The 14,387-nt window shown below is 38.3% G+C and overlaps 1 protein-coding gene across 10 annotated transcripts in view; it reads right to left on the minus strand.

The window, feature by feature from the left end:
• MAGI2 (membrane associated guanylate kinase, WW and PDZ domain containing 2) overlaps nucleotides 1–14,387 on the minus strand; it is a 1,357,470-nt gene that overhangs the window by 257,459 nt on the left and 1,085,624 nt on the right. For all 10 annotated transcript variants that reach the window (XM_067746035.1, XM_067746031.1, XM_067746038.1 and 7 more), the window contains one exon: nucleotides 5,065–5,703. In XM_067746035.1, coding sequence (XP_067602136.1) covers nucleotides 5,065–5,703 — 639 coding nt within the window. The remainder of the gene's footprint in view (nucleotides 1–5,064; nucleotides 5,704–14,387) is intronic.

Raw genomic sequence — 14,387 nt, forward strand, 5'->3', positions numbered from 1 at the left:
TTATATGGAAATGCAAAGGACCTAGAATAACCAAAATAATTTTGAAAAAGGAGACAAAAGTTGGAGGATTCATACTACTTGATTTCAAGACTTAATATAAAGCTAATTTAGAGAGTGTGGTATGACAATGAGGATAGACATATAGGTCAATGGAAGAGAACAGAGTCTAGAAATAAACCTTCACATTTATGCAAATTCGGTTTTGACAAATTGCCAAGGCAATCCAAGCGGAAAGGATTTTTTTTTTTAAAACAAATAGTGCTAGAAAAATTGGATGTCCAAATGCAACCAAATACACTTAGATCCTTACCTTACACTATGTTCAAAAATGATCTTGAAATAGTTTATAGGTCTAAATATCGGAGATAAAACTATCGAACTTCTAGAAGAAAGCAGGAAAAACTCTGTCATCTTGGATTAGGGAAAGACTTCTTAGATCTAACACAAAAGAATGATTCATATAAGAAAATACTGATAAATTGGACTTCATCAAAATTAAGAACTTTTGTGCTTCAAAAGGAAGCATTAAGAAAATGAAAAGACAAGCCACAGACTGGGAGAAAATAATTGCAAGTCATTTATCTTTTAAAAGACTTGTAATCAGAATGTAAAAAGGACTTTTACAATTTAATAGGAAGACGACAAACAGCTTAATAAATATACAAATGGGCAAAATATTGAGTAGGCATGTCACCAAAGAAGATAATTAACGCTAATAAACATATGAATACATGCCATGGTAAACACATGAAAAAATTAGAGAAATGTAAATTAAAACCACAAAAAGGCATCATTATACAGGCGTTAAAATGGCTATAATCAAAACGACTAGCTATACCAAGTATGGGCAACAATGGGCAGAAACTGGAAACCTCACACATCGCTAGTGGGAATGTAAAATGGTACAGCCATTTTGGAAAACATTCTAGCTACTTCTGAACAATTTAACTATGCACTTATCATATAACCCAACTGTACCACTCCACTCCTATCTACTCAAGAAAAGTGAAAATGTATGCACACACAAACACTTATATCCAAATGTTCACAGCAACGTTATTTATAAATGCCAAAACCTGGAAACAACTCAAATGTCCATGCACTGGTAAACGGAGTAAAAAAAAAAAAAAAAAATGTGGTACCCATACAATGGAATACTACTCAGCAATAAAACGAAACGAACTACTCATACATGCACCTACATGGGTAGATCTCAACAGCATTATGTTCAGTAAAACACTACATACTGTATGATTCCACTTACAAAAATTTCTAGAAAGGCAAAACTATCCAGAAAGCATGTTAGTGATTATCTGGGGGCTAAAGGAATTGGGATGATGGATGTTCTAAGGATTATGGTGATTGCTGCATAACTATATCATTTTAGCAAAACTTATTGAAGTATGTAATTATAATTGGTGAATTCTATGGTATGTAAATAATACCACAATGATGTTTCTTAAAGGATAAAACACACCCTAATAACCAAGATATTCAGAGCAAGATGTGTATGTATAATATCATTCCATTTATGTTAAACATACTACATATATACATGCTAGTTAAGGCTACAAAATTTCTAGAAATGTGTGTATACAAACAATATGTTTGCCTCTAGGAAAAGGACTGGAATCCTGGGAAAGGAGAGATAATTACTTTTCATTGTATACCTTCCAACACTATTTGTTTGAAAAAATTAAACCACATAATCACTTTATAAATAAAAAAAATCCTAGTAAATAATTTAAAACAACCATAATCCAGACACAAAGATCCGGGTGTATGAATTTGCTCTTGAAGATTTATGCTTATCTGAGTGAGGCCATAAGCACTTAGGAGCAGACTATAATAAGATAAGGTGAATTTCATCACAAAAACATGGTGTTAGTTCCTATTAATTTCAGAGAGCTGACTACAAACTGTGGGAATCTGGGAAAACATAAGAGGATTTGACTAGAAATACTTTAAGCATTACAGGGTACTACATTCTGCAATTCTACACTGGCCACAAAATACAAACAAATTCCGTGTCCCCAAACACAAACAAAATGCAACCAAAACTTTGAATATTCGATTTCTATATCTGTCTGCAAAAATACTGAATCATTATGCTGTACACCTGAAACTAACTCAATATTGTAAATCAATTATACCTCAATAAAAACAAACAAACGAACAACAAAAAAAACTTTGAATACTTGGGGATTAAATGGGGGTGGGAGAGAGTGGAGGGAAAAGAAGCAAGAACAGCGTAATCTAGCTGATAGCAGGCAGACAGAAATGTTTTCAGGAAAGGTGCAAATGGCAATAATATAAATACATATTATACATATATATATATGTACATGAAAAAACAATTTCAGAATACTTTTTTCTGCTACATCATGCCTTTAAAAAAGGTATTATATATAAAAAGTGCCCAAACCTGTTTCTATGAATCATACAGTGGATACTGCAAAGTGATTTTCAGTTATTCCATTTAATATCAAGAACCTGTTCCAAAGATTTGATTTTCAGTTGCATATTAAGAAGATATGGCAGGGGCCTCCCTGGTGGCGCAGTGGTTGAGAGTCCGCCTGCCGATGCAGGGGACACGGGTTCGTGCCCCGGTCCGGGAAGATCCCACATGCCGCGTAGCGGCTAGACCCGTGAGCCATGGCCGCTGGGCCTGCGCGTCCGGAGCCTGTGCTCCGCAACGGGAGAGGCCACAACAGTGAGAGGCCCGCGTACCGCAAAAAAAAGGGAAGAAGATATGGCTATTTAATTAAGGATATTTGTTTTAATCTTAAGCAATGGGTGAAATTAAAATACACTGTCAATATTTAATTATCAAGATTCAAGTGCTATTTTGTAATAATGCTTGAAGGTCACATTTAAGACTTCTGCTATCATATTAATTTTTTTTTTTAAGATACGAACATAGTACTTTGTATAGTGTTGCTCATAAATGCCTAGTATTTGGTGTCCATTTTCACACAAAAATCAATAATGTAAATACTTCCTTGAAGGGAAAACACCTGCAGAGAGGGCCAAATACATCATAAAAGGTGCTTCTTTCAGCTTTGACTGCTTTCACTTGCATTTCAAACTGACAGGGCTTTCACCCTGTTTTGAGTTCTTTGAATAGACAATCACATATGTTTGCCATACGTGTGCTCTTCACGCACAAGTTCCTCGCAGTACTGCTCCTTCTGAGGCATCCCTGCCGTAGCTTTGGTGCTAATCTACACTCAACAGACATTTAATGAGCACCTATGCGGCCCATTATACTAAGAACATTCCATCAGGTTAGGTAGTATTATCATCCCAATATAACAGATGAGACATCTGAAGCTCATGGACTAATGTCTTAAGTCCCCAAATTGGTAAGCAGAAAACCAGGACTTAGCCTGAGCCCTTTCATTTATACCCTGTTTTCAAGTATCCTCTCTATCTGTGACCCTTCCCTCCTTTCTCTCCCTAGTTTCACTGATAATCAAGAGCAGAGTAGGAAAGAAATGAAGAAGGTAGCCTCTGCTTAGCCCCATTCCCTTCCCCACAGAGCAGGTGGAAGGGAAGAAACACCTCCAGGGCTCAGAGCTCCTACCACAGTCCTCACTGCTCTCAGTTCCATACTTCACCTGGAACACCCAGCCCAGAACTTCAGCCCCAAGCCTGTTCCATAGCTTTCTTCCCAGGGCACAGAAGGCACTATGGGTGATTATTATTATATTTTTAATATATATATATTTTAAACAAGTTTATTTTCTTTTTCTTAAATTTTATTTATTTTTGGCTGTGTTGGGTCTTCGTTTCTGCACGAGGGCTTTCTCTGGTTGCGGCGAGTGGGGGCCACTCTTCATCACGGTGCACGGGCCTCTCATTGTCGCGGGCTCTCTTGTTGCAGAGCACAAGCTCCAGACGCGCAGGCTCAGTAGTTGTGGCTCACAGGCCTAGTTGCTCCGCGGCATGTGGGACCTTCCCAGACCAGGGCTCAAACCCGTGTCCCCTGCATTGGCAGGCGGATTCTCAACCACTGCGCCACCAGGGAAGCCCTATGGGTAATGATTGATGGAGCATCCCTGTAGTAATAGAAGTGTCCTGAGCAACGCTATTTACAACTCTGCAATGATTTTTCTATGGAGACACAGCTCCCATTGGTCCTTATGGGGTTTATCAAGACTGTACTTGAGCTTGGAAGGAGTTGAGCCAGCTTCCACATGCTAGCCTGCAAACCTATGCACAGCTCAGAGTATCACTTCCTTGGGAAAAATCAGCTTTCTTAATTAAGTCAATGGAAACCAGTTTGAAGCCTCCACAACTGAAATATTAATGAACTTTTGGAATACAACCCACTCATACTCGGGAATTCAACCTTTACCCTCTCAGTTCACAGCCATATATATATTTTTCCCCCCCTTTGGCCGTGTCGCATGGCCTGCAGGATCTTAGTTCCCCAACCAGGGATTGAAACCACACCCTCAGCAGTGAGAGCTCAGAGTCCTAAGCACTGGACCGCCAGGGAATTCCCCACAGCAATATATATTTGTAAGACTGAAAACACTATTTTTATTGTGCTTAATATAATATAGGAAAAGATACATTCTCAAAATTAAAAAGCACAGCTTCCTGGACTCATGTTTTTCTTTCTTACTTACTCTTTTACCTTCATTTTTTAAAGTATGATTTCACAGACTTGTGGTTGCCAAGGGGGAGGGGAGGTGGGGGAGGGATGGATTGGGAGTTTGGGATTAGCAGACACAAACTACTATATATAGAATGGAAAAACAACAAGGTCCCACTGTATAGCACAGGAACTATATGCAATATCCTGTGATAAACCATAATGGAAAAGAATGTGAAAAAGAATACACACACACACACACACATATCTGAATCACTTTGCTGTATAGCAGAAATCAACACAACATTTGTAAATCAACTATACTCAATAAAGTTAAAAAAATAAAAATTTTAAAAGTGCCATTTCATTCAACTCCAGAGAAACTTCCATTTTTTCGATATTATTGTAAAGGTTCTACTACTTCACCTGCATACTGATTGCTGAGCCAGTGTTTATCTTACCTCCTCGATGGATAATCAAAGAAGTCTCGCTTCCAATGGGACAGTCCTTAAGTATATCCACTACTTCCGTATGGCTCAGGTTCTGTACATTCTGCTGGTTGATCTCAACAATGAGGTCGCCTTCACACAGGCCAGGGCATCCCTGAATGTCAAGTATTTGTTTCACCCGCTGTCCTGTAGGACTGTCTGCAATGGTGAAGCCAAAGCCCTGGGCACCTTTCACAATGGTTAAGGTCATAAGTTCAGCTTGGGTGGCCCCAGATGAAGCCATAGATACATTGTCGTCATGGACAGGTGGTGGATACGTGCTATCTAGCTGACCATCAGCTGGCATTGAGTGCAAAGTATGAGGCGGCCGATCTGTTATATCTGGAACCGACTGTGAGGTCCGAGAAATGTATTCCAAATATGTTTCATAGTTATGTCTTCCATTGACCATCATTGGAGGTGGCCTCTCCATTATTGCAAGGGGTGGCACCATGCTGTTAGCAGGATCTTCAGGATCAAAGGGCAAAGGGTAGCCACGACACAACACTAAGTTGACACTCTGACCAATAGGAACAGACTGGAAAAGTTTGACTACATCTGCATGAGTGTGTCCAAGGACACAAACTTCATTAATATAGACAATGACATCACCTGCAAGGGAAAAAAAGAAAGAGATTGACAACATGAGGTAAGTTCAATTAACGCTGACATAGAGAAATGGAATTATTTATGAGACTAGTGAAAGACGTGCTCTGTTTCTCAGTAAGCAGTGAGAAGATCAATTAGAATAGTATTTAAATTCCCTGTAGGTGACTCAAGGTTACAACAGGTCTGCCAACAAATATAGTGATTAAATGCTGAAAAAAAAAGCTATTTGGTTATTCCTGAAGTTCAGAAACAACTCCATATTCAGAAAGAAAAGTTTACAAGAATTTGTACCTTGAAGAAGCACACATTCTATGCTTCTTTTTCATCTTCAGGGCAAATCAGTTAATAGAATTTTCAAATTATTGAGAAGTGGTAGTCATAAGTTTTGGATGAAGGACAAAGCCCAGTATATGGGTTTTTTGCTCTCACTTGTCTGAGTCAACTGTCTTTTTTTTTTCCTTTTTATGGAAGAGGAAAATATTTTGCCCATTTTATTTTATCTCTCTATAGCAAAGTGTAATTGCAAAGGTTCCACGTCTACACAAGTAAAGATCAAGAGGACAGATTAAGGGATCAGCGATCTGGGTCCATATCCTGGCTCTACTACTTAGCAGATCTGTGCGACTGGGCAAGTGACTTACCTGCTTTGAGCCACAGTTCCTCATTTGTAAAGCTGCTGTGAGGGTGAAATGAGATGATGCAGGAAAAGGGCTTGGCACAATGCCTGCCATATGGTGAGTGCTCAATAAACGTGGACCATTATCAATATTATTGTTGCTAAAATAGGAGGAAGGGGATGTGAGACCCTGGCTTTCAAAGAGGAAGCTTCCAAAGACATCCTCCCATCTTAGATAAAGTGATATTTCTGCAGATCTTTTCAAAAAAGGCATTTGTCCTTTCTCCCCAATGAATTTAATCACAGAGTTACAGAAGCCCACTGATCAGAAGTTAACTTTATGTTATTAAAAATGTCCTGAAGGCAAATTATTCATTATAAAATATACCCAGAAAGACAATATTTCCTTCTTAAAATGCAGGGAAAACATGTTTGTTTGAGATGTTGTTAAAAAATTCAATTATGTATGAATAACAGTTTTATTTTCAGAGCACTGCTCTATCATGGATTGATATTTTTACCCTCAAAACCCATAATATTTGAGAATTGAACTTGCAAATTGAGATTGTGCCTGACTATGCTGAAGAGTATATGAGAGATTAAAAGACATGTTTTCACAGATTGTCAAATGAGTAATTCAACAGTTATCAGTCTATCAGGATACTTCTGAAATGGGTAGTGTAAATGGCTAGGGATTTCATTCTGAGACATCATTGCCCATCAAAATTGCAAACATCAAAAATGAAAAACAGAGTTGAATTTTCAGAGTTAAATGCTTTTTTGGCTTCTCTTAGTTGTCTGATACAAAATGATTTCTCCACTAAATACACTTTAAAAATAAATAATTCTATGAATAGAACATTGCTGACTAAAATGCCCTTAACTACATACTCTCAGCTAACACTCTTCCCAAATGCTAGAGAACTGCTTGAAAGTGCTAAAGATATAGACAGAAAAGCAAACACAAACAAACAAAACGAAACAAAACAAAATAACATTTTCGGTGATCCAGGTTAGGTCTCATTCTGGAAAATGTCACAGACTATGTGACTGGTCAGGTGGAATCACTCTTCAATTATGTCTATCAGAGAGGGTGCTGGTGTAATGTCTGGGACACTGGGCCATGACTCAGGACTGAATTGGGATTGGCATCCACTCTGCTACTGTGACTTCTCAACAGACTGTGGCAGTTGGGAATGTTTTGGCATCATTTTTAACTGGTTAAGGTCATGCCAGAGTTCCAGAGAAGTATCTGATCCAGACAAACTTTTTTTCTTCTCCTCCTTGCCCCTTCTATTTTTAAAGTTACTATATATATTCATACACTGAAAGGTTGAAAGACTATAAATACTTGTGTACTACCATCCAGCTTAATGATTAGAACATTGCTTGTATCAGTTGAAGCCCCCTGGGTAGCATCCTCTCCCACTTGCCCTCCTTTACTGCCCTTTCCAAAGGTAACCATTGTCCCGCATTTGAGGTTTGTTAATCACATGTACTCTACATTTTTATGACATATCTAGGTACACATAAACCCTACATAGTTTAACCACGAAATTATATCTCTTAAAATGTTTTTGCATATTTTAAACCTTTTGTAAATGATACATATTAATCTTCTGTAATCTCTCCAAATGTATTTATGATACTTCTCTCTTTTGATACATTTACCTCTAGTTCATTAACTTTCATTGCAATATAATATCTGTTGGATGACTACATCATTATTTATTAATATTTATCCATTCTTTTGTTAGTGGACACTGGGGTTCTTGTGAATTTTGGGCTATTAAAGATAACTCTGCTATGACCCTCTTTCCATGGCCCTTATGCACATATGGGAGAGTTTTTGTGAGGTATCTACCTCGGGGTAGAATTGCTGGACACAGGCCAGTTGTGTCTTCAACTCTGTTAGAAACGGGAAGTGGCTGACAAAATTGGTCAAATCGGTTTTCACTCCCCTCGGTAAGGTATCAGAATTTTCATTGCTCCCCATCTGACACAATGCTTGCCATTCTCAGACTTTTAATTTTCAATAATCTAATGGGTGTGATCATGGTTTTAATTTGCATTTCCCACTCTGCTAGTAAGGGTGAGCATCTTTTCATATGTTTATTGGCCATTTGGGTTTTCTCTTTAGTAACTCTCCTTTCCCCGTTTTTCCTATTAGGTTAGTCTTCTGTTTTTAAACACATTGACTATTTTTCTGCCCACCTCCATTCTCGATCCAACATCCTCTGTAGGTTTGGGAGGCTTCATGGTATAGTAGACATTACATGGAATAGGGAACCAAATGTCTTTGGACTGATTCCCAGCTCCATCACTTACTAGCTGTGTGACTTTCAAAACTAACTTAAATCCTCTGTGACTCAGATTCTTCAGAAGTAATGAGGAACAATAATAATAGCAACTTACTGTGCTACAGGAAATAGCAAATGAGATCACACAGGTGAAAGTGTCTGTAAGCTGTAAATTGTTATGCGAAGGATAATTGCTATTTCACTAATTATTATCTGTCCTTGGTTATATCCGTCTATAAAATCAGGACAGTCCCACCAAGATATTCCCACCACAGTCATAATTAAGGATGAATATGAGTTCCTGAGTGGGCAAGTGAAAGGCAGGAAAGTAACAAATGCCATTCTCCTCTATAGCTCTCCCGAACTTTAATCACAGTTAACAAACTCCCCAGCCCGCAAGCATGCTTTATTCTTCCTTCTGCTATGCCAGAAATTCACAGGAAAAAAGAACTAAGTTCAAAGCTCTCACAGTTCCCTGCCAGATCTAAAGAGTAGTTATTTGAATTATAGTGATTAATATTATCTATTATAGTGAGTTTTAATGTGATCTTGCTATTTAGAAACAGAATAAGAACTATTTGTGGTTCTTAGTAAGACTGCCTTCTAAAATTTATGGATATTTTCCACTCAGAGCAATTTTTCAAGTCATCAAGCAAGCAAGTGATAAAGGACCCTGCAATAATACCTTTGTGGCGCTACTCAGAAGGTTTCTGAATGTAAAAGATGAGAGGCCAGTTATCACAGGACAGAACTATCTAACAACTTGACACTACTTAACTGCTCACTTTAAAAGTAAATGGATGGCTAGGGCTTCCCTGGTGGTATAGTGGTTAAGAATCCACCTACCAATTCAGGGGACACGGGTTCGATCCCTGGCCCAGGAAGATCCCACATGCTGCGGAGCAACTAAGCCCGTGCGCCACAACTACTGAGCCTGTGCTCTAGAGCCCATGCTCTGCAACAAGAGAAGCTGCAACAACAAGAAGCCTGTGCACGGCAACGGAGAGTAGCCCCTGCTCGCTGCAACTAGAGGAAGCCCGTGCACAGCAACGAAGACCCAACGCAGCCAAAAATTAAAAAAAAAAACAAATACATAAATTTATTTTTTTTTAAAAAAGGAAATGGATGCCTAGACACTGTGTTATGCCAAAACTATTGTAGATGGAGACGTAAGCAAACATTTGCTTATTCAGAGGGAGAACTCATTGGGTAGGATATTTATAGACCATGCTGTATGAATGTCATTTACATGTTGTGAAGTAAAAATATGAGCCACCTGGTATGTGCCTTCTGATGGTGCCATGCCAAGTCCTGAGATAGACTGGGCTTATGAGCACAGAAACGGACGTCGTTAGGAAAACCGGCTCCAGGTCTAACCCTGTTGGCCTACTTAAACGGGAGAATGGAAAAAGAGTCACTTGATGTCTCCATCTCTCAATTTATTCTTTTATAAAATGAGAATTAAAATATCTCCTCCATTTCCTCTTCACAGGGCTACTGTGAGAATGAGATCATCCTTATGAAAACACTTTTAATTTTACCAAAGAAGGGTTTTCCATAAAAATAAGATGCTGCATTTCTTTTGAGAGCCTAGCACACATTTTCATCGCCATATTGCCTGCAAGGTTACATTGTTTCCTATATGGCCATTCACTTTAGGACATATTGAGGTCAGATGGTTTTAGGGCTATTGCCTTCAGGTCTATTGGTCAAATTTGGTGTGACTGATGAGCTTGGTGTCCCCAACAGGGCTGATCTCATTATGACCTGATTCCCAGTTATGGGATTTCAAAGTGCAAGTGAAGGAGAGTGAGGCTGATGAAGCAGGAAGTGTAAACTGCTGGCCTGTACGAGAAAATGTTCTAAGGTAATTGGTTTCTTTCTTAGTCATGGAAATCAAAATACAATATTGGATACCTCTTGGGTACTTCATCATTTTGGATAAAATAGAGCACTCTTTAGTAAAGCACTGATTGCTTAAAATGGAGTTATTTTTAGACCTCTTTCCTCTGCTCCCACCTTCTTTGAGTCACTGAGGCTATACAATCTTCCTTTTCAGCTGCTCTCACTTGCCACCTGCTGTCTACCTTCCTTACGCACCACCTTGGACCAGACTAGAATAGTTCACTTCACACTGCATTCTGATCCTACTGTCTCCTCTATTAACTTCAAACCACTCAATCTTCAGACCTACTGCTTAACACTCTTTACCACTAGCCTTTCCAACTTGTGTTTGTATTCACCCCCCCAATAAGTTACCTTTCTTGGGAAGCTGGTATCTTTACTGTTCATAATTCATAACTTGATAACTTGCCTTTTTATTTGAATCCTGCTGTTCCTCTACCCTCAAGTGCACGTCTTTTCTATGTATAACTTCATTCCAGATAATTCCTTTCTTTCCTGACCTCTTCAAAGATACCTTCCATTATTCCTACACAGGTTGCTCCTGTCTCACGTCTGTGACTACAGACTCACCTCAAACTTTATTCCTTTGTGAGAGTTTTCTACCTGTTCCAAGTTTTTTCCGTAAAATATAGAGTATCATTACTATGCTGAGAACTTTTTAGGTATTTAGGATAAATGCTCATTAAATAAAGGATAGAAAGACTTAGGAAAATAAAAACTGGATTGGATTTCACAGCTAAATTCACTGCTGTGTTTCTAACTTGTTTTTGCCAAGTCATATAGATTTTTATTAAAAGAAAAAAAAACATCTCACTGACTACTCCCATCCCACCAATTACATGTATTTTACATTGAAAAATTACTATTTTTTGAGTTTCCTCTCCAGCTAATACAATTTGACTGCCCTTTCTTCTTTCTGAAGCTTGTGTTTGTGTTTTTTGTAATAACAATATATGATTTTATTATAACAGGCAATTTTATTATAATATCGAATATTCATTTTCCCTCTATTCTATAACCCCCCAAAACATAATAAATTTTGACATGTACTTTTGGGCATGTGCCACTCATCACTTCAATTAAATTGAAAATAACTGTTCTTGATAAAATGTATTCCCCAAAGTGAAGCACTGTGGTATGTCAGATAGACAAATAAAATTAAAGCTGGGTCTCCTTGGGTTGTTCTTTGAGAAAGTCATTCACCAGTTTCATCATCTATAAAATGGGCTAACAATAGCTGTTCTATCTACCTTATAGGAAAGAGATATCTGTGAAAATGCTCAGCTATCATGATATTACATATATAAATATACATATTAAAAATTTTTAACAAATGACTGATAAAGAGTGGAAAGCAAGAATATCCTAAGAAGGAGAAAGAATAAGTAGCTCAGTTTTAAAAAAAGAAACTGCTGAATTTTATTAAATTATTTGGCAGTTTGCTTGCAGAAATTTGAGAGGACAGATAATGTTCATCCTTGTAGCTGAATACACTGTTTCCCAACAAGGAAGACTAGTGCCTCATGAAAGTATCCTCAGACTCCTCATTCCCTTCTGGAATAGAAGTACAATGTGGCTAGGGTGGAGGGATCAGGACAGAGGATGGGTGAACTGTGTGGCAGGGGTCGGGGGTGGTGGTGGATGGAATGTAGAGCATCCACACGTGAGGGTCTTGGCATTTTCTCAACTATGTCACAAAGTGAGAAAGGTCTGATGACAAGTATCCCCCAGATACAGGGGCTTTTGCCTTGCTTTCTCAGTTTTCCTGATGAATTTGTTACAGGGTTCAATGCTTCTTATTGTCCCAAAGTTTTTCCTTATGCCTAAATCTAATTTCTTTTGCTAAAAATCACTATTTCCTCAATTTCCATTCTCATAAAAGTGGAAGCATCAGTCTTTTGGAATAATTTAAAGCAGTTTCTAAAATTCCCAAATGGCCTCTTCAGAGTGAAAGTTATTAAAACAGCCATCAATTGGAGAAGATTCCATTTTGGAGGTTCTGGAACTTACCATCATTCTATTGACTTTAAACATCTGTCTTGCAAAGAGCATTATTGCAGACACCAACAAATTTTGCAGAAATGCAAAAGCAAATACTTAGGTTATGGAAGGTATAGAAGGCAGGACAAAAGCCTTCATCAGGAGAATTTTAGGTTAATTCTTATGTGCTACATTATAAATGACATTGTGAATGAAACTGAGTTGAATTGATCTGTAGCACTAAAATAAGATGTTTTAATCCTCTTTCTTTTTTTTTTTTTTATAAAACCAAGTGTGGCATAATGGAGAGAGCACTGATTTAGGAGTCAGGAGGTTTATGTTTATGGCAGAAAGTTTATGCCAGGTATGCCAATAATTAGTGGTGTCATTCTCTGGGTCTTATCCCTCATTTGTTTACTAATTTATTCAGCAAAGATTTACTACCATGAGTCAGGCACCATAGCATAAATAGAGAAGATTGAACCCGATGATTTCTAAGACATTTTCTTCACTCTGAAATTCTAACACTAAGGTCCTTGGATTCTACCTCTTAGCTATGTCTGCAATTGTTCCACCACCCTAGGTTGGGAACTTACCCATTGTATGAACTCCTGGAACAGTCCCTTAGCTGGTCTTCCTGATGTCATAGCAGGAGAGACTAGGGAAGGAGGAGAGGGAAGCCTAGCATATGGAATGACTCAATGAGTCTGTGGGATTATGGGGTTACCTAATCTCACCCCATATTGACTAGGATTACATGGAGTTGTTATTAAGCCCCCTCTTCTGGTCAGGATCGTCTCAGGAACCAGGAGAGTGTTACTATTCTGCAGGTCACAGGCATTAGTTTCAGGGACTTTAAAGCACTGGGCACTGCCTTACACCTGCCTCTCTATCAACTCATTTTTTATACCATACTCTCTGATGTCCTTTCTACTTAATATCTTTCAGTGCCTGCTCATAAAAAGAGAATAGAGTCCAATGGAGCTCAGCATATAAGGCTCTCAGTCTACATTTTCACCATTTCTTGCCTCCTTCCAACCTACTCTGTACTTTAGTTGGGCCAAGCTCAGAGCTGTGTCCTACACATGCTACATCTTTCCATCCTCTCACTCTTCCCATGCTTTGTCTCCACTAACAAACTCCTAGTTACCCTGTGAGACCAACTTCACTTTTTGGATCATCTTTCTGACCACCATTTATTGTTGAGAGTTAGTGACCTCCTCCTGTGTGTTACTCTTCCTGACATCTTAATTCTTCTACCTTTCTAACCACATTAACCTCACCTAGAGCTTCTCTGACCATAGTGGCTACCATTTTAATACATTTAATATTTATCTGGCATTTAACAAATTCTATTTTACGTGATCCTTCAAAAATCCATTTGAGGTTATTACCATTGTTACCTGTATTTTATACATGTGGAAACTGAGCCTAGGAGAACTGAACCCTGGTAATTAGGTAAGATTTAGGAATTGAACCCAAGCTTTAACACAAATGTTAAGAATTTCAAACAGACCAGGACATATTTTTACTTGGGGACACTTTTGTGTCCCTCCAATCGTACCAACTGACATGCTGGGTAAAATACCCTTAATTCCTGAATATGAAAATTGAGAGATGAACTGCAATATTCTTTTGATTACTCAAGTTAATAGAGGGAAGCAGTGAAGCAAATAATTGCAAACTGGGGAATCCACTGTAATATCCCAGTCCACTTTCTGCAGTGCTCCCAAATGAGCTGTTTGGAAGAAGGCTTTGAGGATGCTGACACAGAGAGGTGACAGGGCACTGTAACCCACAGAACTCTGTAACCATCATAAGCTATAGTATAAATTATATCAATAGCTATGTGATTTGGGGCAAGAAATTTAACTTTCCTTGGTCTA

This window comes from Pseudorca crassidens, chromosome 8 (genome assembly GCF_039906515.1).
Source record: "Pseudorca crassidens isolate mPseCra1 chromosome 8, mPseCra1.hap1, whole genome shotgun sequence".
Lineage (NCBI taxonomy): Eukaryota > Metazoa > Chordata > Mammalia > Artiodactyla > Delphinidae > Pseudorca > Pseudorca crassidens.